The 26,376-nt window shown below is 43.7% G+C and overlaps 1 protein-coding gene across 2 annotated transcripts in view; it reads right to left on the reverse strand.

Moving 5' to 3' along the window:
* Positions 1–5,006: 5,006 nt before the first annotated feature.
* Positions 5,007–26,376, reverse strand: part of LOC132493175 (protein FAM184B-like) — a 61,777-nt gene continuing 40,407 nt past the window's right edge. The window contains exons 3-4 of one of the 2 annotated variants that reach the window (XM_060103459.1): positions 22,763–22,810; positions 20,770–21,555 (exon numbers count right to left, since the gene is read on the reverse strand). In XM_060103459.1, the coding sequence (XP_059959442.1) occupies positions 21,496–21,555; positions 22,763–22,810 (108 nt within the window). In that variant the 3' untranslated portion in view covers positions 20,770–21,495. Of the gene's footprint in view, positions 5,146–20,769; positions 21,556–22,762; positions 22,811–26,376 lie in introns of those variants that run through there. The other variant, XR_009532959.1, reaches the window with a different exon arrangement.

The following is a 26,376-nucleotide window of genomic DNA, read 5'->3' on the forward strand; positions in this document are numbered from 1 at the left end:
CTGAAGGGCCAGTTCCTCCCCCATTTTCTGTCCTTGTGCCAAATAGACTTAACTTTATTCCAGCTCTAGGGTGGGCATGTGACTTGGGATTAGCCAATCAGACATCATCTTTCCCTGACCATACTGATGATTTAATGGATGGGCATGTCATCAGTAGAAACCAACAAGACATAATTAGGCTTCTACTTGAACTTTCTGGAGAGGGGCACCCACTGTTTTCTGCTGATTATAAACCTGGGAGAATGTGGGCCTGGTGCTGCTGGTAGCCATCTTGCCACAAAGTAGAACCTGAGAATAGAGTAAACATACAGGAGAGTTTGCTCAGAGATGGCAAGACTGGATTCTAGTGACGTCATTTGAATCTCTGGACCAAGACATATTTAAAGCCAAAATATTCTTGTACATTTTCATGTCATTGGACAATAAATTCCCTTTTTTGCTTAAGGTAAAAGAGTTTGTTTTTACTTCTTGAAACTCAGAATTTTGATTACTACTGCTCCACACTTGATGGATCCCCTCTACCCCAGAATTAAAACCCTGCCAATGCCTGGCTTCTGGGGTCACCAATGATGAGAGTTTCTTATGGTCATGGCTTTCCTCTGTACCCTAGTCTCATCTGGGACTGTCTTGATGGAGTGGGCATTCATTACTTTTGGCTACCCAGAATCTGTTCACCACACCATTTCTATTCAAAGGGATCCTTCTCCCTGATCCCTGGCTACTTTAGCATGGATTCCTGGCCCAGATTTTGAAACTCAATTATCCCATCCAGATGATGACACAAAGATGCAGAGATAGTATTCAAAGCAAAAATGGCAGTTTTTAATCCAGTGGCCACAGTGGCAATGGTAGTCTTGCCAGAAAGTTCCTGAGACGTGGTCATGGCTACGTTTCTGCTAACCTGGGTTCCTGCAACTTTTTTTCAATTTGCTCTCTAAATCTTCCATTATTTCTGTTGGAAATAGAATATCCTTCTAATGATTCTCTTTTCTGCCCTAGTTAACCAAACTTAGTTTCTGTTGCTTGAGGTCACAAGCCTTGATGATACATTTGGATGTGCACACCAGTAGAGATGAAGCCTATGGTTTCCTTGGCCCGCTGGACACTAAATTTTGTATGGAAAGTGGAGGAGCTCAGGAATAAGCGTGCAAGAGAAGTAGTAAACAATGCCTTCCTCCTGAATCAAATGCTACTGGAAGCTGAAACCAGAAATAGGTACTGCTCACTGGAAGCCCGCATCTAGGGTGGCTTAGTGAGTCAATGAGAGAGATCTCCTTACCCAGAAAGAGCTTAATAGAGCCACCTAACTTCTGTGTGCTTCCTTTTCCTCATCTGTAGAGATGATAATGTGAACCTTGCAAGGTTCTGAGAGACATAAATCCCCCACTAGATTGTATATTCTATGGGACAGGCATCATACATATCTTATTCACCACTGTGTCCTTAACACTAACAGTGCCTAGAACTTGGTAGGCAGTCTGTAGATATTTCTTGAATAAATTAATAAAATAATGTTTGTAGATAATTTAATTAGTCTACTATAGAAAATATGAAAAAATTATTAGGATCACTCATCACAAGAAAAAAAATTTTTTCTATTTCTTTAATTTTGTACCTATGTGAAATGATGGATGTTCATTAAATTTATTGTGATAATCACTTCATGATGTACGTAAATCAAATCATAATGCTGTATACCTTAAATTTATCCAGGGCTGTATGTCAATTATATCTCAATAAAACTGGAAGAAAAAAATTATTAGGATCACATAGTTGAGCACCAGGATTATCACTCAAGTGTGATAGAATCCCAGGGTCAGGACAGCTTCCAAGCAAAATTCCTAGTTTCAAAAAAGGGCTTCAGGGGCTTCCCTGGTGGCGCAGTGGTTGGGGGTCCACCTGCCGATGCGGGGGACGCAGGTTCGTGCCCCCGTCCAGGAGGATCCCACATGCCGCGGAGCGGCTGGGCCCGTGAGCCATGGCCGCTGAGCCTGTGCGTCCGGAGACTGTGCTCCGTGACGGGAGGGGCCACGGCAGTGAGAGGCCCACATGCCGCAAGAAAAAAAAAAAAAAAAGAAAGGGCTTCAGAAAAGTCAGACATTTTCATTGGAATTTCTAGACAACAATGATATAAGTGTGTATATTAGTTAGGACAAGTAACTCCGGCTGCTGTAACACATCTCAGTGACTTAAAAAAACAAAACAAAAAAAGCTTTTATTTCCAGCTCATAAAAAGCCTGATACAGCCAGATGATGTTATTGGGCAGAATGCCTTTTATGGTGACTCAGGCAGGGATGGATCCAAGCTCCTTCTTTCATGTGGCTCCCTCATCTTGGAGGACTTTACTTCTAGCCATGCAGCTGGGGAACAAAGTAGCATGGAGAATGGCACAGTGTACTAATTAGGGTTCTCCAGAGAAGCAGAACCAATAGAATGTGTGTGTAGAGAGGAAAAAAAGATTTATTTTAAGGAATTAGCTCATGTAATTATAGAGTCTGACAATCCCAAAATCTGTAGGGTGGGTGGGCTGGAGACCAGGGAAGAGCTGGTGCTGAGGCCACCTGCTGGCAGAACTTCTTCTTGCTTGGGGGAGGCCAGTTTTTTGTTTTATTAAGGTCTTCTACTGATTGGATGAAGTCCACCCACATTATGGAGGGCAATCTGCTTTGCTCAAAGTCCATCAATTAAATGTTAATCTCATCCGAAAATACCCTTACAGAAACATACAGAATAATGTTTGATCACACATCTGGGAACTGTGGCCTGATCAAGTTGACACATAAGATTAACCATCACACACAGTCTATTCTTGTCAGACCTGGAAGTAGTGTGTATCGCTTCTGACCACATTTCACTGGCCATAGCTCATACTAAGGCCCAGCTCTACCCATAAGGGAAGGCAGGGAATATAATTGTCCCATGTGTCTAAGAAGAGGAAACGGGAGTGGTGAATATCTAGCTGGTCTCTGCTGCAGTGAGTTTTCAACATAAAGGATCCCTGATATAGGAAAGAACAATCCTAGAAGCACTGGAATGAAATGAGAGGGATGCTCAACAACTGTCAAAGAGAGTAGAGGGTGGCAGGGTGTAGGATGTCCTGGGAACTCAGAGCTGAGGGCAAACCAAGAGCACCATGACCAAATCTATTACTAGGAATATCATTTTTAAAAGTTGGTGGAATTAAAATAATTTTAAGCTTTGGCCAACAGCCTATGTTGAATATTCTTTTGGGTAACATAGCTATGAAAACCACCAGAAGAGAAAATGTATTACTATGTTTTAGGCCTTGTTTGTTGTCCCCAATTCTTAGTGCATGGAATATTCTTTTGGGTAACATAGCTATGAAAACCACCAGAAGAGAAAATGTATTACTATGTTTTAGGCCTTGTTTGTTGTCCCCAATTCTTAGTGCATGGGAAGTCCCTTAGGAGAACTAACTTTTTTTTTTTTTGCGGTACACGGGCCTCTCACTGTTGTGGCCTCTCCTGTTGCGGAGCACAGGCTCCAGACGCGCAGGCTCAGCGGCCATGGCTCACGGGCCCAGCTGCTCTGCGGCGTGTGGGATCTTCCCGGACCGGGGCACAAACCTGTGTCCCCTGCATCGGCAGGCAGACTCTCAACCACTGTGCCACCAGGGAAGCCCGGGAGAACTAACTTTAACACTGGCATCCTTCCTCAGCATGGAAGCCAGGGGGTCAAGAGAGGGTAAAAAACAGTGGTTTTGGGGAAAGCCAATTTCAGACTAATGGGACTAACAATAAGACTATGATATAAATGAACATGAAAAATGGTACAGATGAACCGGTTTGCAAGGCAGAAATAGAGACACAGATGTAGAGAACAAGCATATGGACACCAAGGGGGGAAAGCGGGTTGGGGGTGGTGGTGGGATGAATTGGGAGATTGGGATTGACATATATATATATATACTAATATGTATAAAATAGATAACTAATAAGAACCTGCTGCATACAAAAATTAAATTAAATTAAATTCAAAAAAAAGGAAGGAGGTTAGTCACAAATTACCACTATTGCAAAGTGCCTGTTGTTTAAAAGGAGGATAATACAGTGGAAAGGGCACATGTCTTACAATGAGACAGTTTAGAATCAGGGTTCCACCACATCACACATCAGGCAAGTTTCTTAAAATTTCTAAATCATACTTATTATTATTTTTTAAGTGGAGATTAAAAAGCATATCTGTAAAAGGAGCACACAGCACTTGGTGGGTCTCAGATTTGAAGTTCCCTAAGAATGTACTACTTTTAACGGGCTAGGCATTCCGCTAAATGCTCGGCATATCTTATCTCATTTAAGCATCACAACAATATCGTGAGACTGATACTATTATTGGTCACATTTTCCGGATAAGGAAAGCAAAGTCAAGAAAGATTTAGTACCCAGCCCGAAGTCACACAGCTAATAAGTGATATAGCCAGGATTTGAAGCCAGGCAGTCTGATTCCAGAGCCTGTGCTTTTAACTCTGTAGTACATGTAATGGATAACTTAGAGCATAGATATACTGCAACACTTGTTCAGAATACACACATATATTGCTAGAACAGAACAGGGAGTCCAGAATTAGAATAAAGACAGGTTTAGGAAATATGATAAAGGTGGTATTTCAAATCAGAAGAAACAATGTGAATTATTCAATAGAGTGTGTTGGAATAATTGACAACCAATTTATTAAATTTAAATGAAGTTCCTACTTTACACCAAATAAAATAAAAATAAACTAAGAAAGGTTAACAAATATATTAGAGAAAAATCAATGATTAATTGCAGTAGATTCTCCTAATAATGAAATGAAAATGAGAAGGCTACTATATTAGGAAAAACAGATAAATTTGAGTACATAAAAATGGGGGGAAATCGTCTATCTGGAAAATTAGAGTAAAATGAGTCACCATGGATCACAATATAAATAATCCAATAAGCTGAAAGCTTTCAGGGGATGTGAGACAAAAGGACAAACAAACAGAAACCTAACTCACCTGGCTTAAGTCAGAAGGGGTGGGTGTTGGCTCTCTCAACCAGAACTTCTAGCAGGATCCAGCTTATAAAGACGCTGACTATCTTCAGCTCTGCGTCTTTCTGCATCAACTCCATTTTCAGTCATCTCTTTTCTCCTGTGGGTCCTCAAAAATTCATGTTCAGTAAAAAAGAAGGCCCTTCTCCAGATCACTCCCAGGATGACCTTTTGCCACCTCTATGGAGGTCACTGACCAATTTTCAGTGATGATCAGGTGGTATATTACTCTAATAGCCATTTGTGGAACCATTAGCTGACTCAGCTTCACGAGGACCTCACGCCCTAAGACCGGGGAAGTCAACTGCAATAAAAATCAGAACGGTGTTAGAAAAAGGGGAAACAGATGCTAGGCGAACAACAAATGTCCACTACAATCACATTGCACAAATCACCAAAAATACCCGGGTCTCAGTTTTCTCATCTCTATAATGGATGTAAAATGCCCATCTCATAAAACTATCGAGAGGATTAAAGTAAGTAAATGAAAACATTTGTAATTCAGAGAGCACTGTGCAAATAGAAGATATTAATATCACTATTAACCTTGAATAACAGGAAGAAAAAACTAAACAAAAGAGGAAAAACGTAGACAGAAATGAATCCAGAAGAAGGTGTGTCATTCACAGGAGAAATGAACATGGCAGTGGGGAAAAAAAATTAACTTGGGCCACAAATGAAGGACTAATACAGCAATCTGCTGAAAAATTATTCCCAGCATTGGCACAGAAAATATCTGTCTGGAAGTGTGAGCAAGGGCAGTCTCCGCCTCCTGAGGATGAAGGGGAGCACTCTGTCTCGGCAGCGGGGATGGGGAGCAAACAGTGGCGGCAACCCAGAACGAGCTCTGCAGACAGATATTAGGGTTCTTCTGTAGACAAGAAAAATGCTGAACTGTCTTCTCAAAACATAAATAAAGGCTTACTCGGCCTGCTTCTGTTCCCTGGCTCCCTGAATGGCCTTGTCGGCACTACACACATTTGGAAAGATAAAGGCGTTAAAGTTTGTTTTATGAAAAGCAAACATTTGTCCAACAGTTAACTCATTAAGGGCTGCGTGGGTAGGGTCATAAGATAACGCTTACTTCTCCGGAGGGAATAGGCCTTTTCACTCCAGTGGTAGAATGGTGTCTCCATAGAGTGGCAGCTTTGAAGGCCAACATCTGGTTTAAATCTCACCTCTGCCAAATCCCTGCTAAGTGCTTCAAGACCTCTGTGCTCCATCATCCTTATCTTTAGAATGGGGGTAACACAGATACTTGCTTTATGAGCATGATGTGAGGATTCAACACATTCACACATAAAAACTCCTCAAGTTCAAGCAACAAATATTAGCCAAGATTATTATCATAACTAGTCAATATCATACCACTCAAGGGGATTGCCTGTCTATGCAGGTGTGAAATCAAAGAGATCCTAAATGTCCTTTTGGTTGTGTTATCTCCTAAACTGAATGTTTCCTGAGAAGGAAGATAAGAAAAATGACCACATATGAAGATCCACAAGGGCAAGACCGTCCTGTCTATCGCTCCATTCCTAGCACGTAGAATAGTGACAGGTACATCTCAGATGCTCATTATGCTATGTGGCAAGCAATTCCACATGCTTCACTTTACGTATCCCTTATAACCAAAAGGTAGATGCTAATCATGCTTTTACACATAACCCAAGTAAAACAAGCCCACCTTAAAAGAAGCACAAATCTGATCTGCTGGCACTGAAAGCAATGTGAACTTTACTGAAGGTTGTATTAGGGTGGGAGCAGGATGGGGAAGTGAAGAAGGGATTACATTGCGCAATCACCACAGACCCGCTCTCCGTAATTAAAATATGTTTCTTGGGCTTCCCTGGTGGCGCAGTGGTTGAGAGTCTGCCTGCCGGTGCAGGGGACACAGGTTCGTGCCCTGGTCCGGGAAGATCCCACATGCCACAGAGCGGTTGGGCCCGTGAGTCATGGCCGCTGAGCCTGCGCATCCGGAGCCTGTGCTCCGCAAGGGGAGAGGCCACAACAGGGAGAGGCCCGCGTACTGGAAAAAAAAAAAAAAAAATCTGTTCCTCAAGGATCTGCATATCTCCTCCCCTCTTCTCCCTCTCCACAGGGCTATGCTTTCTCAGCCACCTGGTGTTCCCTAGCCCTCTCTTCTCTCCATTTGCAAATCTTTTCCCCATTGTGGTAGTCCAATATTTTTCTTCTTTTTTTTTCCAAAAAAAAATATTTTCATTTATACAATATATTAAATTACTTTCAAGTGAAACAATAACATAATCCCCAACATTCATGCTCACTGTGGATTAAATGAGAGTCCTGCCGCCGTCTCCCCCGAGGACCTTGGCCCTTCACTCCCATTGGCCTTGGTCATACTTGCTTCTCCACATGGTTTCTGATAGCAAAGAAAAGAGTTCCCTCAGATTCCACAGATCTCTATCCTGAAGCTTGTCCTTGTTTTTTCTCCCCATAAGTCAATGCTCACCACCACTGTGAGTCTACTGTTTCCTCTAAAATCACTAGGTTCCCCCATTCTGCTCCTACATCTTCCTTTTTACACTCATCATCACAAAATGGTGGCTCCTCCTGTGTATCAAGACCTTTCACTTAGAAACTTTTCGTTCTGGATGCTTCATTCTTCATTGTCTCTTCAGAGCCATTTGGAATAGATTCAAAACTTTATCCATTAGACGAAGTGAGAAAGTGACATGGACATATATACACTACCGAATGTAAAATAGATGGCTAGTGGGAAGCAGCTGCATAGCACAGGGAGATCAGCTCGGTGCTTTGTGATCACCTAGAGGGGTGGGATAGGGAGGGTGGGAGGGAGATGCAAGAGGGAGGGGATATGGGGTTATATGTATAGCTGATTCACTTTGTTATACAGCAGAAACTAACACACCACTGTAAAGCAATTATACTCCAATAAAGATGTTAAAAAAAACCCAAAAAACTTTATCCATTAAAAAATGAGTTCATTCATGATTCCTACAATACACATTATTAAAAGACAAGGCTTTTATTTATCTATTTTTATTAATTAATTTTAAAAATACTTATTTATTTATTTATTTTTGGCTGTGTTAGGTCTTTGTTGCTGCGTGTGGGCTTTCTCTAGTTGCGGTGAGTGGGGGCTACTCTTTGTTGCGGTGTGCAGGCTTCTCACTGTGGGGGCTTCTCTTGTTGCTTAGCAGGGGCTCTCTAGGCGCGTGGGTTTCAGTAATTGCGTCACGAGGGCTCAGTAGTTGTGGCTTGCAGGCTCTAGAGCGCAGGCTCAGTAGTTGTGCCGCACAGGCTTAGTTGCTTGGCAGCATGTGGGATCTTCCTGGACCAGGGCTCCACCCCATGTCCCCTGCACTGGAAGGCCGATTCTTAATCAATGCACCACCAGTGAAGTCCCAAAAGACAAGGCTTTTAAAAACAAATATGCTAGGCTTTCCTTATAACAGAGAAATTGCCTTCTGTCTGCAGCTGCTTCCTCTACTGATTTTGACTCTAAGACAGAAGTCCTCAATATCCTTGCTCTTTGGCTTTATTTACCAATATTTTCTGTGAAATGATCATGAAAACCAAGTATTTACACAGACAAATGGATCTCTTCACATTTCTCATGCTTTACCTGTGTATTCAAATTACTCACTTGCTCTGTAATTTGGATTTCTCCCAGATCAGAATTCTCTGCTTGTCAATAAGATTGAGCTATGACAAAAGACATTGCCAAATCCAGAGGTTTCTCATTGCTGTGCATTTTTTATGTTAAATCAATGAAATTTATAACTAAGAGAAGCTCCACCTTCATTCCCCAATATGAATTCTCTGATATGAGTAAGGAGTGACACAGGCTAAAGGTGTCCCCTCGTTCTTTGTATTTATAGGGTTTGTTCAATGCATGAATTGCCAGTATCTATTAAAGTCTTCTTTGCATTCATTACTCACATGAGAATTTGAAATGCTGCTCGATGTTTGAGCTCTGTCTAAGGGACTTCCTACAATCATTACATTTGTAGGGCTTTCCTCCAACATGAATTCTCTCACTTTAGGCAAGGCTGGAGGCATGGCTGAAGGTCTTGTCTTCTCACAGTCATTACTCCAGCCTTAGAGTAATGAAACTCATAGGTTTCAACTTCATTATTAATTCTTCGGTGCCTAGTAAGGTCTGAGAACTTGCTAATAGCTTTTCTATACCCATTACATTCATAGGCTTTATCCACAATATGAATTCTCCAATAGAGAGTAAACATTGAGCATTGGCTAAAAGCCTTCTTGCATTTATTATATCCACAGCATTTTTCTCCAGCATATAGTCCTTGATGTTGAGTAAGATGACAGCCATGGCTAAAAATCTCCCTATGTTCATTTTATTCACAGATTTTTATTCCATTATGAATTCTGTGGCATTGATAAGATTTTGAATATTGATGAAGGCCATCCCATAATCCTCACTCTCAATGCATTCCCCACAGTATGAACTTACTCTTTTTAAGCAAAAGAATTTAATCTGGGGCTTCCCTGGTGGGGCAGTGGTTGAGAGTCCTCCTGCCGATGCAGGGGACACGGGTTCGTGCCCCAGTCTGGGAAGATCCCACATGGCGCGGAGCGGCTGGGCCCGTGAGCCATGGCCGCTGAGCCTGCGCGTCCGGAGCCTGTGCTCCGCAACGGGAGAGGCCACAACAGTGAGAGGCCGTGTATGGCAAAAAAAAAAAAAAGAATTTAATCTGTTTCAAATTCACTACATTTCAAGATTCTTCTTCTTAAACAGATATGTGCTTTATTGTGAATATGTTTCTTTTGAAATTTTGATTATGTGGAGGATATTTAGGTATTCTCCTTGTGGGAAAAGGCTGCTGGACAAAAAGAACCAACTTCAGATGAAAGCATCCCACAAACTTGTTACCCTTGTATTTTTTTTTTTTTTTTTTTTTTTTTTTTTGCAGTATGCGGGCCTCTCACTGTTGTGGCCTCCCCCGTTGCGGAGCACAGGCTCCGGACGCGCAGGCTCCGGACGCGCAGGCCCAGCGGCCATGGCTCACGGGCCCAGCCGCTCCGCGGCATATGGGATCCTCCCAGACCGGGGCACGAACCCGCATCCCCTGCATCGGCAGGCGGACTCTCAACCACTTGCGCCACCAGGGAGGCCCTGTATTTTTCTTTTGTAGACGAAATTTTGTTAATGTTTCCTCTGCCCTCAAATTGATCATCCCCTTCCCATTTTTGCCTGAACAAAACTATTTTTATCACATGGCTTCTAAGAAATATCCATCATTAACTTCCCACATAATTCTTGATAAAAATCCAACTTTGGAGTTCATCTATTTGCCACACAACCCAACTGCTTCCCTCTCAGTCAGTGGCTGGTTCCACAGACTGTGTTTCTGATGGGACACAGAATCCAAACTGAAAACTCACAGCCACCATGAGAGGCAGAATAATGATGTCCATGTCCCAACCCCCAGAACCTATGAATATGCTGCTCTGCACAGCCAACAGGACTTTGCAGATATGACTAAGTTAAGGACCTTGAGATGGGAGATTTTCTAGAATTATCTGGGCGGTCCCAAAGTAATCACACGGGTCCATAAAAGTTGAAGAGGGAGGGAGAAGAGGAGACAGGGCAGAAGATGTGAGTACAGAAAAAAGGTCAGAGTGATGGGATGTAAGAAGCATCCATCTGCTGTTGCTGGCTTTGAAGATGGAGGAAGCAGGCAGTGAGCCTTTGAACCCTGGGAAAGACCAGGAAATGCATTCTCCCCTAGATCCTCCAGAAGGAAACACAGCCCTGCCAACATTTGCCTTTAGCCCAGTGAGACTCTTCTTGGACTTCAAACCTACAGACCTATAAGATAATAAACGTCTGTTGTTTCAAGCCACTAAGTTTTTGGTAATTGTCAAGAGCAGCAATAGAACGGTAACAGCAGCAGTGACCATCAACCCTGCAGCCATGAGGGTATACGGGGTAGGGCCATCTTTACACCACTGTCTATGGCAGACATTGGAGCATGCCTCTCTGATCTCCCTTCAAGAGAGAACCTGTTGTAGCTGACAGCCTCATGCTGCAGCACCTTTGGACCCACCATAGCATCAGTAGGGCTTTGGACCCACCACTGCTCTCCCTGGGCTGCTCCCAGTCAATGTGAGTGGTAGGGGTACCTGAGCTTGGCCATTCCTGCCCAACAGGGGACTCCTCTACTGGGTAGTCTTTGGTCTGGGGCTCCCATCAGCCTGGCCAAGACTCTCTCAGAGCTGTACTGCAGACTGAAGCTCTTATTCAATCCTCCTTCCTTCCCACTCTTTCTTCACACGTGTCAAACTTCCCTCCTCCGCGTCCTGCTTCCTCTCTTTTTTATTTTACAGACATTTTCCCTAATAAATCTCTGTACTTCTAATTCCACCTTGGCATCTGCTTCTTGGAAGATGCAAAATGACACATCGAAGCCCCAGCTCCTAAGCTCCCATGTCTTTGTAGTTGGCCATGAAAAAGGCTCCCGCTTGCTCCCATCTAGCTCACCACTGCCCCTTCAAATCTTTCTTAAACAATGCAATCTGGCCTCTCTGGTTTCTTTAATTCTCCTCTCCACCTCTCACCCTGGTGGAACCAATCCAGAGCCCAATAGCAGGCAGAGAATCCTTGCTCATTTCAGGTGCGTTGTATTGTGGAGTGTGTGTGTATGGGGGCGGGGAGTGCAAATAGTCATAATCTAACATCTTTCCTTCTTTCTCTGTCACATGAAGATAAGGGACCCAAGGCTCAGAAAGGTTGAGTACTTTGGCCAAGGTCACACACTGAGCACATGATAAAATCACTTTCAATTCCAGCTCCAGCTGACAGCAAAGCCCACGCTATTTCAACAAAACTGTGTAACACTCTTGTGTGCCAGTATATTTGCAGGATTCCCATGGGCTTTTACTCCAGGATTCAGTTGCATCTGGAAGAGTAGTGGAGAGAATCATATCAAGACCCTATTAACAGGAGGAATAGAAAATCCTCCTGGGAAAACTCTTGTCCCAGGGTAGAGTCAAGTATGCAGATGTGATCCAAGCTCAGCAGGGTTAGCGTGGAGGGAGGATTTGAACACAACATGAGATCCCATGGTCACTTCCATTGTCTTCCCTCTGACCCAGCACCCAGGGACTCACCCCTGAGTCCTGGGAAGATGAAATTATAACAAACAAGCTGTTTTTCAATATATTAAAAAAGATGAAAACACCTAGTGTTAACATATCCAGTTTTAATAAAGCAAAGAAGAAAGACATCCAGGGCACAGACACAGTGTGGAAAATGTTAATCATAAATAAAGCCCCTCAGTGGATCTGGAAAGCTTAAAATATGAGAGACTCAATGCAGCCAGAAGTGAGAGCAGGCTGAGATGGGCCAAAAAGTCAGTCCCTGCAAGAGAGGCAAATTGCCAATAAGACAGGAGCAGGAGGCGGCCAAGGGGATAGCAAGGTAAATATCTGAGGGAGCAGCTGCAACACCAAAGTTAGGCTCTAGGATATTCAGTGTCTTACAGAGCATATGCTCTCTATGGTCTGTAAGCAGCGAAGATCATTCTGTATGTGTGTTTTCCTCCTGCTTTTATTTTCTCATTGAAAAGGGAGGTGGTGTTTCCTAGGTTTTGAGAACCTTGTTTTTGCTTTCAACTCCAAGCTTTGCAAGGTGCCTGACATGTGGACTGTGTTTAATAAATGAATTGAGGGACTTCCCTGGTGGTCCAGTGGTTAAGAATCTGTTTTGCAATGCAGGGGACGCCAGTTCAATCCCTGGTCGGGGAACTAAGATCCCACATGCCTTGGGGCAACTAAGCCTGAGCGCTGCAACTACTGAGCCCGTATGCCATAACGAGAGAGACCACGTGCTCTGAAGCCCCCGGGCCATAACTACAGAGCCCACGAGCTCTGGAGCCCATGCACCACCACTAGAGAGCCCGTGCGCTGCAACTAATGAGCTCACGTGCTCTGGAGCCCGTGCACTGCAATGAAGAGCCCACGCGCCACAACGAAAGCTCCCGCATGCCGCAACTAAGACTTGATGCAGCCAATAAATAAATAAATAAATATTTTAAAAATAAATGAGTTGAGAGCTAGTTTATTTAAAAGTACACACATGCACTCTAGACAATTTGGAAATTAAAGGACAGAAGAGACCATCCCCACCCCCAAGCTCCTGCACTAAAGAAAAGTATACAGGACTTCCCTGGTGGTGCAGTGGTTAAGAATCCACTTGCCAATGCGGGGGACACAGGTTCGAGCCCTGGTCTGGGAAGATCCCACATGCCGCGGGGCAACAAAGCCCATGCATCACAACTACTGAGCCCGTGCTCTAGAGCCCGCAAGCCACAACTACCGAGCCCACGTGTCACAACTACTGAAGCCTGCATGCCTAGAGCCAGTACTCCATGACAAGAGAAGCCACCACAATTAGAAGCCTATGTACTGCAACGAAGAATAGTCCCCGCTCGCCACAACTAGGGAAAGCCTGCATGCAGCAACGAAGACCCAACGCAGCCAAAAATAAAGAAATTTCTTAAAAAAAGGAAAGTATACAGTTTTCCAGTTGGTCCTAAAACCTGTGCATATGCTTTTGTTATTTTATGGCTGAGGTCATCTCCCAGATTCTACATTGGTTGTTCAGAAGGGTAAGCTCCTTGAACGAACCATTCACCAAGGTCAGAGGGAGCAATGGCAAAGATTTGAGGAAAGACAATGCCCTCAAAGATCTTTTGTGGGATCCAATAAATCACTGCTGTATTTGCACTGGTACCTGTATTCTTTCTCCATCCCCAATGTCAACTTTGATCTAGGCCTTCTCCTCTTACCACCATCTTTAATTCAGTGGACTCCAAAGTGGATGCATGAGACACTTCATTGACACGTAGGAAGTTCTATTTCTTCATTTCATCTCATCCTTTAAAATTTTTGACATAACTGAGAAATAAATAAATAGTCCTATAGTGGGGGTACATGCTCAAAAAATGTTGGCTGATGGGGGATAGATAAAAAAAGTTTGGAAACTTGTTTTAGTCTCTCATACTTTGAGATTTCCAGATCCTTTAAGGTTATTCATTGTTTCACTCATTCACTCATCAAATACTCATTCAGTGCCTACTACGTGTTATCCTCTGTCCAGGTGTGTGAATACAACATTAAAATTGGAAATTCCCTTGCCCTCATAGAACTTACTGGGATTTATAGGCAGTAAAAAAAAAGTAAAACATATAGTAACAGATACAATTAAAAAATCAAGCAGTTCAAAGGGCTAGAGATGTTAGAAGGTGCTGTTTCAGATGAGGTGGTCAGAGAGCATATCTCTGAGAAGGTGCCATTCAAGTACAAGTTTGAAATAAAGTAAGGGCGTGAGCCAAGCAAGGACCAGATAGGCTGCTGTAAGAAAGAGACCTACAAAACAGCTGCCTAAACAAGAAAGATATTCATTTCTCTCTCACCCAACAGACTAAATGTAAGTAATCCAGAGCTGATAGAATAAGAATCTGGAATCTTTCTCTGGCTTATTTGCCATCCCCTAGAGCAGGGGTCAGTAAATCATGACCCACTCATGGGCAAAAGCCAGTCCATTGTCTGTTTGCATCAGTAAAGATTTGTTGGAATACAGCCATGCCCCTCTGTTTATATACTGTCTTGGCTTCCCTCACGTTCCAGGTAGAGTTGAGTAGTTGCAACAGAGAACACTTGGCTCACAAAGCCAAAAATATTTACTATCTGCCCCTTCACTGAAAAAGTTTGCTGATCTCTGCTTTAGCTTATGGTTTGGAGAACACATTTTAAGTGTCACCTTTCCCCCTCATTAAACAGTTAGCTTCACTGATGAAGGAAGGGCCCAGCAGCAAAAGGCGTGGGCCATTTCCCTGGTCCTCATTGTCAAGGTCATTCAGAATGGGTGGGGATTAAGAGCATACAGTAAATTCTGTAGCCTCCATCCGCTTTCTCCTCACCCTCCCACTTTGGGATCTTTGTGTTGTGACCCCCATCAGACTCACCACCCTCGGAAACACCTTCACCCCACACACTGGTCCTCCCTCCTCAGTGCTGTCTAGCCTATAAGCCCCAGAGACAAGGTAGTGAGGCCCAGCTGGATGCAAAGGAGCTTTTGGTGTGCCTGTTTCCCCATTAGTGTAGGAGGGGCTGCAGCATGCAGGATGCTGAGCTACGAAGCCTATGAACAATTTGCTTCCTGAAATGAGAAAATCCCAGCAGGCCAGTCAGGGAGGCAGCCAGCAGGGCAGGAGGCTCAGCAGGATCGGTGGGGCAGATCTATCTGAAGCACCACCTCCAGCGAGCAAGCACCGGCAGGCCCTGGGCCCAGGTAGCCTTCCGGCTTCACAGAGACCAGCGCCAGTGTGGGCTCCACTGCCAGATGGCACCACCGCCATTATGGCCAAAGGCCCATTAGAAGAAAGTGGTCTGCATGGTGTCAAGATTTCACAAAGAGAGAAAGACAAAAAGAGCCTCTTCTTTCCATCCCCTGTGTTTGTGAAGTTTATCAAGAATGAAGCAACTCACATAACCTCATGATTTGTGGCTGTGAAGTCTGACATCATCATATCTCATTGCCGGGCAGTGTTTAAGATCACAGATAAAATAAAGAGTGTGGGGCTTGAAATATGACACGTAGATTATTTTAAGAGGCCGTGGTGCCTCTTGCAAAGTTTTTGGGGGCAGGACCTTCTTCCACCTTGTAGCCTGTGTGATATCAGGATTCCCCTGCCTCCCTACCACCATCTTGGTGTCAAATTGGGAGGGATAAGTGATTAGACCTGTACAAAGAAGCCATGATGTGAGACGCCATTGTCCCTGGGACTTTACAATCCCTTAACCTAAAAGTGTCTAGCTTGGGTCTTTGTGCTAATCACACAAGATGAAAGGCTGAGTGCAAGGAACCAGTTCCACTGTGTTCATCGTGGTGAAATGAGAGGGGAGAACTTGTAGAAGATTATAGGGAAAAGAAGGGGTGGGGCGTGGGCCACCCTGGCCCATTACTAAGTGTCAGAGTGTAAGTCAGCAAAGCTGCCTCAAACAAACAGTGTTGACAGACAAATAGCACTGGGAACCCTCTACCTTCCCCTAAGTCCCTCCAATTACCCCGCCCACCAACGTTTTTCTATTTCCTGTACCAAGTCCATACTTGGGAAAACCATGAATGTGGTTCGTTCTATGAAAAATAAGACTGATAAGAGGCCATCGTGTCCCAATCCTGACCATCTGCTTTTTAATAAGGATGAAAGAAAGAATCTGGTGCTCTCCCATGAGAGAGAGACTTTGAGGGGTTTCATCTTCCGGTCAATGTCCCTTGTGGTGGCTGCCTCCTTGGCCCTGGAGTTCAGGGAGGCACCCAGCATTCTGAAGGGTGTAGGGAGGGGAAATTAGCTGAGGGGAGCCTGGGAAAGGGATCCTACCCCAAGAGAGGGAAAAAAAGGAGTGTGGTTTTTTTTTTAAGTTTTTATGGTGCAAAGGTGAGGATGCTTGATACAGTCACTCTGGAAAACAGTTTGGCAATTTCTTAAAAAGTTAAACACACATTACCATAAGACTCAGCAAATACCATTCCTGGGAATTTGCCCTAGAGAAATGAAAACTTAGGTTCACATAAAAACCTGGACTTTGGTGTTCATAGCAGCTTTACTCATAATTGCCCCAAACTGGAAGCAACGTAAATTGTCTTCTATAGGCAAATGGATAAAGGCTCTGTGGTTCAGCCACACAAAGGAGTATTTCTCAGCATAAGAAAAAGAACAAATTATCGATACACACAACTGGAATGGGCCTCCAACGTATTATACTGAATGAAAGAAAAGAGTATCAAAAGGTTCATACTGTATGATTCCATTTATACAACATTCTGGAAAGACAAAATGCTAGTGATAGAGAATAGATGAGTGGTTGCCAGGGGTTAGGGAGTGTGTGACTATAAAGGGTGATACAAGGGAGTTTTTAGTGGCAATCGAACAGTTTTGTCACTTGATTGTGGCTGAGAGTATGTGAATCTATACATGTCCTAAAATTCATAGAGCTCTATATACACACTCTCCCCAAAGTCTACTGTACTGTATGATCATTTAAGACATTAAAAAATTTTGTTAATACATCTAAAAAAGAAATGCTCTGTATGGCTTATGGAGACCTGGGTACCACTTTTTAGCAGGTATGACATACATTCATCCATCTGTTATCTATGCATTCATGCTAGGCAGGGATTAAGGATGCACAGACAGAAGGTAGAGTTTCTGCTCACAAGGAACTCATTTAGTGAAGGAAACCAAGACATATATACCTGACTTGAAGGTGGTTTGATAGAGGTAGGTACATGGTGGGATGGAGGTGCCTAGGAGGGGACTCCAAGTCAGACTGGGAAAGTCAGAGATGGCTTTGCCTCAGAGCCTCTGTTTCCTTATCCGGAAGTTTGGAGGGGCAGAGTTCTCCCTGTCACCTTTTCTAGAAGCTCAGGGGGAAATCAAGTTCATGAGGTGGTCTGTGACCTGTAGAGCAAAGTTATACAAAAAGTCTTATGATGGGGCTTCCCTGGTGGCGCAGTGGTTGAGAGTCCGCCTGCCGATGCAGGGGACATGGGTTCGTGTCCCGGTCCGGGAAGATCCCACATGCCACGGAGCGGCTGGGCCCGTGAGCCATGGCCGCTGAGCCTGTGTGTCTGGAGCCTGTGCTCCGCAACGGGAGAAGCCACAACAGTGAGAGGCCTGCGTACCGCAAAAAAAAAAAAAAAAAAAAAAAAAGTGTTCACCGTGGCTTCGTCTGCAAGAGCAAAAATCTAGAAACAATCTAAAGTCACTTAATAAGAAAATGGTAATAGTGTAATGTGTCCACACTGTGGAGTACTATGCAGTCGCTTAAAGGACACGGCAGATCTATATAGGCTGAAAAACTCTAAGATGATTCTTAAGTGAAAAAAAGCAAGTTGCAGGAAAAAAAGATGCAATACAATATCATTTTTGTAAACTCCCCAGTAACATGCAACCATACCAAGTAATTTCCATGGGTACATAGATAGGTATTTAATGTATAGAAAATGGATATAACGTGAACCGATAAGAATGGTTACTTCTAAGAAGGGTCCTGGAATTAACTGGTCAAAGGGAATTTAGATATTACCTCTAATGTTTGGATTTTCACTAAAGAACATGTACTTCAGTATTAGGGGTTTTTTTTGTGTTTTTTTTGGCTGCGTTGGGTCTTCTTTGCTGTGCGTGGGCTTTCTCTAGTTGCGGTGAGTGGGGGCTACTCTTCACTGTGGTGCGTGGACTTCTCATTGCGGTGGCTTCTCTTGTTGCAGAGCACGGGCTCTAGGTGTGCAGGCTTCAGTAGTTGTGGCACGTGGCCTCAGTAGTTGTGGCGCACGGGCTTAGTTGCTCTGCAGCATGTGGGATCTTCCTGGACCAGGGCTCGAACCCGTGTCCCCTGCATTGGCAGGTGGATTCTTAACCACTGCGCCATGAGGAAAGTCCCCAGTATTAGTTCTTAATTAACAATTATTACTTTTAAAAAAGAGAAAGACCAAGGTGTGTCTTATTCCAAAACCTAAGGATATTGTCACACTGGCTATTAACCTATGGTTTATGAATAGATTTTGGCAGCTTCATGCACTTGCTGAAACTGTGCACGATAGTGTATGTTTTGAGGAGTGCACATTTTTCCTTAGGTGGAAACTCATAATGTCGGATTCCTAAGGAGGATTTATGACCCAAAGAAAGTCATGAGCAGCCCTAGTGGAACACGTTTCTTTTCTGTTGTGGTCTTATGGAAAGTTACTCAGCTTCTCCAGAAAATGGGGGTCATAGTAGTTCCTCCCTTAGGGGTTATATGAGGATTATAAGAGCCAATGTTTATAAAGGTCATGAAACAGAAGTCAATCAATGTTAGGTATAATTATTACTTTCATCGTTGCTGCTATATTATTAATGGCTTCGAAAAAGCCCTTCATTCAAGAGACTTGAGTTCTCTAAACAGTTATATCACAAGTAAAATAAGGAAGATGATCCCATCTAGTCTGGAAAATCTCACAGTTTCAGACTCTAACATTTTCTTTTGTCTATAAGAATGATAAAATGACATTCAATGACATCAATCCTCCCATCTGTTCATGCATTTACCCAGCAAGCATTTAGTGAATGCTTACAACGCACTAGATATTGCAGGAACAGCTGGAGATATAATTGCAGCAAAAGTGGCTGACGGGGCCCTGCCCTCAAGGAGCCCGGACCCCCTCCCCACTCCACCTCGTGGAGCCAGAAGGAAGGTGAATTATAAGCTCTGAGCCTGGGCGCTTAGGTGCTGTAAGTACTCTGTGACCTGTTAGTACCTTTCTAAGACAACCGAATTTCAAATTCAAGCTTTTATTATTGACAGGCATAGAAATCATATTTTTTAATCGTTAAATCTGACATTTCTCCTTTAACGTATTGGGCCATGAAGGGGGCTGAGATCAAGAGTTCTGTTCTGACCCTACTTTTGGCAGTAATGAAGCCAGATCAGCATTATGGTGCTTAAACATTTCAAGCCACTTGTGCTTCCAACTGCTTTCATTTTTAGTCCAGTTAATGGATTCAGTAGCTGTTACAGTCCCCAGATAGCAAGTGGACATGTGGGTGGGTCAGATTCCAGCAGGCACAACTCTCTAAGAGGTTCCTGTAAGAGCAGTGTTGATGGCTCCCCACACCTCTGAGCCATGTGAACCTGGAGTTTTTAGTGACCTAATGGTGTGCAGCAGCCTTGTCCTTGTATAACTGGAACATCTTACTGAATGATGATAATAATAATGGAATAGGACATTTGGCTGGCAGAGTTGGGACACAGACTTTCCACCACCCAGAAGGCACATCCAGCTCTTCACAGCCACTGATATCTCTGGGGGCTGTGGTCCTTTTTTTAAAAAAAAATAAAAAACAAAAAAAAACCCCTTGGGATTGACTTCATTGTTTTTAATATTTATTTTGGTTGTGCTGGGTCTTAGTTGCGGCACACAGGATTTTCGTTGCAGCATGAGTGCTTCTCAGTTGCAGTATGCAGACTCTTAGTTGTGGCGTGCATGTGCGATCTAGTTCCCTGACCAGGGATCAAACCTCGGCCCCCTGCATTGGGAGCATGGAGTCTTACCCACTGGACCACCGGGGAAGTCCCTGAGGGCTGTGGTCTTTTAGCTCAGGGGGGAGAAAGGCTTCTGGGTGAGCAGCAGAGCAGGAGAGCGGGAGATGGGGAGATGGAGGGTCAGGGTGGCCTTTGGACGGGATTCGGGGACTGGGGTGGATGGAACACTTTTCACAGGAGCCTTTCTGAGGTTCTGGCCCAAATAGCCATTTGGGTGCTTGGTCTCCACCTCTGCCCAAGGACTGGCCACTGTGGGAATACACGGAGACAGTGTCTTTTCCATAGCCTGTGGCTGCAAGGGTAGTACTTGTCCATGGTGAGACCCAGGGTGGGAGATAAAATGATAGACATCAGGAGGGAATGGTAGCTAAGAGAATGGTGTGTAGGTGCCCTTGAGCCCTGCTTTGAGGATTCCCACACATAACTGGAGGATGCTCCGTAGTGAGGCAGCAGGTCTATTTCCTGGAACTCTGAGTCCTTCATTTTTTTTTTTTTTTTTTTTTTGCTGTACGCGGGCCTCTCACTGCTGTGGCCTCTCCCGTTGCGGAGCACAGGCTCCGGACACACAGGCTCCGCGGCCATGGCTCGCGGGCCCAGCCGCTCCGCGGCATGTGGGATCTTCCGGGATCGGGGCACGAACCCGTGTCCCCTGCATCGGCAGGCGGACTCTCAACCACTGCGCCACCAGGGAAGCCCCTGAGTCCTTCATTGGTAAAATGGGATAATTAAAGGCACCTCACAAGGTTGGGTGAGGAATAGAAATGGCAGAATAAAGCACCCAAAGGAGGGTTCATGCTCAGTAAATGGTGCTTGTATCACTCACACATTTCTCTAGAGTTCAGACAGAACTTTCACACACGTACCCCATCCCACGGGATCTTCATATGACCCTGTGAGCTTCTTATTATAATCAGTACTTTATGAATGAGGATCTGGATATTCAGAGTCAGGAAGGTCAAGGGTGGAGCCCAACTGAGGCCAGATAATGGAGATGGCACAGTAAAGACACATGGAGGGGTCTTGGCATGTTCATCCCTTGATGTCCTGCTCTGAGTGGTCCTTGGAGACCCTAAGAAAGAGTGGGAAAGTTCTAAGCTAATTCTGTCTTCCTGCTGACTCTCAAGTTACCAGATCCTCTGCCCCCACGTGTCTCACCCAGTGTCTGTCCTCACTGTGAAATTCCATTCTGAGAGTCATATCCTTGGGTCTTAAAGACGCACGGCCCATCCACAACAGTGCTGAGGACCAGACGGGGTGGGAATCAGCCAGTTGTTGGTCTTTTTCCCATAAGACTCTGAGAATTATTAGGTGGTATTTATACTGTAGTCGTGTAATGAAACAAGTGTAGATGTTGGCCCCAGTCCTACTTGGGGATGAGCAGTGATGTTGCATTTCCAATCTCTTTGTGGCGTATCTTCCTCATCTGCAAAAGGAAATTATAGTAATAGATAATTATTACTTCCTAGAGGTTTTAAGAGGAATGGTGCTGGACACTTCGTCTGAGGAGTTACTATAGTGAAGTGCAAAACAGCCACAGCCCTGGTCTTCACAGAGCTTCAGGCTAATGGGGAGACAGATAATGATCACACAAATGTAACATTCAAAACTACAGTAAGTGCTATGTAAGTACATGGTAAGTGAAAGAAGAGTCCTGCAGGCTTTATGAACATCCAACAGGGAAACTCGTCCTAGTCTGGGTCCAGGGGAGAATTCCCTGTGAAGGTGGCATCAGTGGGTAGGGGTAAGTGAGGGTGAGATAACAGGCAGGCAGAAAAGCCTGGGCAGGAGAACAATGTGGGCAAACACTGTGGGGAAGAGAGTGGACCAGGAGCGTGGCACAGGAGAGAGAAGAAAGTGTATCGGCACACACAGAGCCGGGGAGTGGGTGGGGAATAGTGTAAGATGAAGCCATGGAGGGAGGCAGAGACCATCCGCTCCGGATTGGGCTGGAGCACTTTAGGTAGGCAATGACATTCTGGTCTATGTTTTGAAACCACGGCTCGGGTTACTGCATGGAGAAGGGTTAAGAGAAGTCATAGGGAAAGTAGGAACATCAGTTATGGGTCACGTGGACTGCAGTAGAGCAGTGGAGATGGAGAGATGTGAAATAATGGGACAGAAATTTATCTTCAACCTGAGAAAGAATAAGGCAATTTGATTAACTCCCAATGGGTGGGATCAGTGGGAAAGGCTGTGGCAGTTAAAAGAAAAGGCAGAGCCATGAGGGCTGTAAACTGGAGAAGGCTGCTTGGAGATGGGATGAAGTTGGGCCTTGAAGAAGTGTAAACCCTGATTAGGTGGGAAGGAGTCAGACATGCTGGCAAGCCCAGTCGGTGAGGTGACCGCTACCATGATGCATCCTGAGTGCAACTGAGGAATCGTGTGAGACTAGATCAGAAATTAAATATGCAGACTCTAGTTCACACTGTTTCAGTTAGGATTAGGTTGCAAGTGGCAGAAAACCCAAAATAACACTGGCTTAATAAAATAAATTTATTTTTCTTTCTCACATAAATGAAGTCAGGAGGTAAGCTGTCCAGGTCTGGCTAGTATATAAATTTTAAGACTATCAGGAATCTAGGTTTCTATTAGCATCCAGGTTTCTGCTACATTCAATTCTTGGCACCCACCTCGGGGTACAAGATGGCTGCTCCAGCTCCAGTGCTCACATCTTCATTCTAGTCAGAGGAAGGATGAAAAGGAAAGAAAATGGTATGCTCCTTCTCTGTAAAGATACTTCTCAGGAGCTGTATATTCATTTCTGCCTACTTCTCATTGGCCAGACCTTGGCATACAGCCACATCTAGCTGCAAAGGAGAATGGAAATATATAACATTAATTCTAGGCAGCCATACACCCAATTAAAAATTGGGGCTTCAATTACTATATAAGAAGGGGGGGAAGGGAAGCAGTCTGTGCTACAACAGCAGTTTATGATAGTAAGCTGTAAATTAAATATCACTGTCATCACTTTAGGTAGGATTCCTGTCAAGTGATGAGAAAAACATTTTAGGATGACAAATAATACCCCATAATAATCTGGAATGTTCTTTTCCCAGATAGTCATGAGACTCATTCCCTCAATTCTTTTTTTTTTTTTTTTCAGTACGCGGGCCTCTCACTTTTGTGGCCTCTCCCGTTGCGGAGCACAGGCTCCGGATGCACAGGTCCAGCGGCCATGGCTCATGGGCCCAGCTGCTCCGCGGCATGTGGGATCTTCCCGGACCGGGGCACGAACCCGTGTCCCCTGCATCGGCAGGCGGACTCTCAACCACTGCGTCACCAGGGAAGCCCTCTCAATTCATTTTGATCTCTGTTCAAATGTCACCTCCTTAGGAAGGACTTCTCTGGTCACCCATCACTCTCCATCCCCTAATCTGGCTTTGTTTCCCTACATAGCACTTATCACTATCCGATATTATGTGCTCTATGTATTTCTATGTTTATTGTGTGTCCCTCACGAGGATGGGAGCTCAGTAAGGGGAGGGACTTTGTTTTATTCACTGCTGTGAACAGTACCTACATCAGTTCCTGCCAAGTACTAGGTGTTCAATAAATATTTGGTGATTGAACAAAGAAATGGACAAAGCACATAAACAATTCATAAAAAATGCTCTGGCTTATCCTGGGTTTACAAGAGTGACAGAAGAAATACAACTAGTAAACAAACCCATGGAAAATATGGAGCATCTTTGGTAATAAAAGACATGCAAATTATAGTACTCAGCCATAAAAAAGATTGAAATTTTGCCATTTACAATAACATGGATGGACCTGGAGGGCATTATGCTAAGTGAAATAAGTCAGACAAAGACAAACATGGTAGGTTTTCACTTACATGTGGAATCTGAAAAAATAAAACAAACGAATGAATATAACAAAACAGAAACAGACTCACAGATACAGAGAACAAGCTAGTGGTTACCAGAGGGGAAAAGGATAGGGGGAGGAGCAAGATAGGGGTAGGGGGTTAAGAGGTACAAACTACTAGGTAGAAAATAAATATGATACAATGATGTTATGTACAACACGGGGCATATAACCAATATTTTAAAATAAGTGTAAAGGGATTATAATCTATAAAAACATTGCCTCACTATGTAGTACATCTGAAATTAATGTAGTATTGTAAATCAACTATACTTCAATTAAAAGAAAAAGTGCAAATTAAAGGAACCACGAGGTGCTTTTTTTCAATGATTAAATTAGCAAAATGAAAATGTGAACTCATAATATCAAATGCTGATAAAAGGATAATAAACCAGTACTAATAAACAGCAGCCTTATAAACGAATCTGATCCTTTAGAAAGCTATTTGCCCAGGCCTCAGGCCACCAGTGCCAGGCGTCGTTCATTGGCAGCTCTAAGAAGTGGCAGTGACAGTGCATTCAATGTGAGCGCTGCCCTTGGAGTGGTGCTGATGGCAGCCCCGAGGTTGCCAATGTACGTCAAGTGCATATATATATGCACAAGTGTTCACTACAGTGTCACTTATAAAAGCAGAAGGCTACAAATAATAACTAAGTACCCAACTGTATGGAAATACTTTAGTCATTGGGAGTATGTGTTCTTAATGAAATAATAGCCACCCCTAAAAATAATACCATAGAGAAGTACCGAAACAGGAAGATGAAAAAATAATGAATATACAAAGTAGTATATGTGTAAAGCACTTTTCAAACTCTCTGGGTGATGGAGTTGTAATTTTTTTTTTTACTTTCTTGTCTAAATTAAAAAAAATACATTTTCCAGAACCCTACAAAAACCATATTTCTCATTTTGAGAGAAAATTCTACCTTAAAAAGACATTTTCAAAAAGTGGTAGGTAGGGTGAATACTGTATATAAAGTAGGCGTTCAAATTTGCTTTTTATGAACTGTGGTTAGAGGTAAAGGCTGGAAGGATAGCTACCAAGTCTTTAACAAACGTCTATCTTTGGTAGTGTATATATGTCCTGCCACTCTCTCAGATAGCTAGTGGGAAGCAGCCGCATAGCACAGGGAGATCAGCTCAGTGCTTTGTGACCACCTAGAGGGGTGGGATAGGGAGGGTGAGAGGGAGACACAAGAGGGAAGGGATATGGGGACATATGTATATGTATAACTGATTCACTTTGTTATAAAGCAGAAACTAACACACCATTGTAAAGCAATTATACTCCAATAAAGATGTTTAAAAACAAACAAACAAACAAACGTCTATCTTGAGGCAGTGGTATTAAGGATGATTTTAATGTTCCCATCAACATGAAACATGGTATATTATTATTATTATTACTATTATATTGCTATCATTATTGTTATTTACTGAGCCCTTATGACATGCCAACCACTCTGCTGTGTGCTTTACACACACTGTGACATGTAATATCCCAGCAGCCCTCTGAGGTAGGTGTTACCTCTGTTAGCCCATTTTACAGGTGAGGAAATGGAGACCGAGGCAAAGCTACCTGCCCAAACTCAGCCATGGCTTGCTAAGTGACAGCCTTATCAAACAGAGACATGATGTCTGCCCTCCTCTGTAGCAAGGAGGGGTTTTTCACTTGTCAGAAAGGATCCAATATGATTTCTCAAGAAGGGCAGCCAGTGGGAGAAGGACTTCAGAGGGAGTTGCACACAAGCCTCTGAGGGCAGCAGGGCTCAGTGCATCTACCCTCCTGAGGAACCCATACGTGGCCAGTGCAGGGTGAGGAGGGAGGGGAGTCCCAGTCAGGCTCTTCCAGAAATCTGAGATGGTTACAGGGAGGAAAAGAGAAAAACCCTAGCAGGCAGCAGTCTGGGTGAGTTTAGAAAGAGAACGAGGAATAAGGAATTTAGAGAGTGACATTTTGAGCAGCAGAGAGGGGGGAAAATTGTAGAGGGGAGGCAAGATCATTTGAAGAAATGTCAGGCTGCCCTAAGAATTGGGAATCCTGCAACATGACATTACCTGTTAACTACCTCTGGCTTCTGGACTGTGATTCTCTGAGGATAAATCATGTGGGGCTCTGAAATGTATTTGTATAATATTTTTATTTATCTATTTTTCTTTATTTAAAAAAATTTGCCTAACATGTATCATGAGCATATGATTCATGTTATAATGAGGAAAAAAATCCAAATAAATCTGTTATGTGTTTTAGAACAATTGTTTCTTAAGATGGAGAATGGTTTGGGGGAACAGCTACCAATTTCTTTATCCAGGGCTCCAGCAGGATTGCTCACGTTCTGTCTTCCTAGGGGAGCGTTTGCCAGAAAAGAGTCCT

The sequence above is a fragment of the Mesoplodon densirostris genome, chromosome 1 (genome assembly GCF_025265405.1).
Source record: "Mesoplodon densirostris isolate mMesDen1 chromosome 1, mMesDen1 primary haplotype, whole genome shotgun sequence".
Taxonomy (NCBI): Eukaryota; Metazoa; Chordata; class Mammalia; order Artiodactyla; family Ziphiidae; genus Mesoplodon; species Mesoplodon densirostris.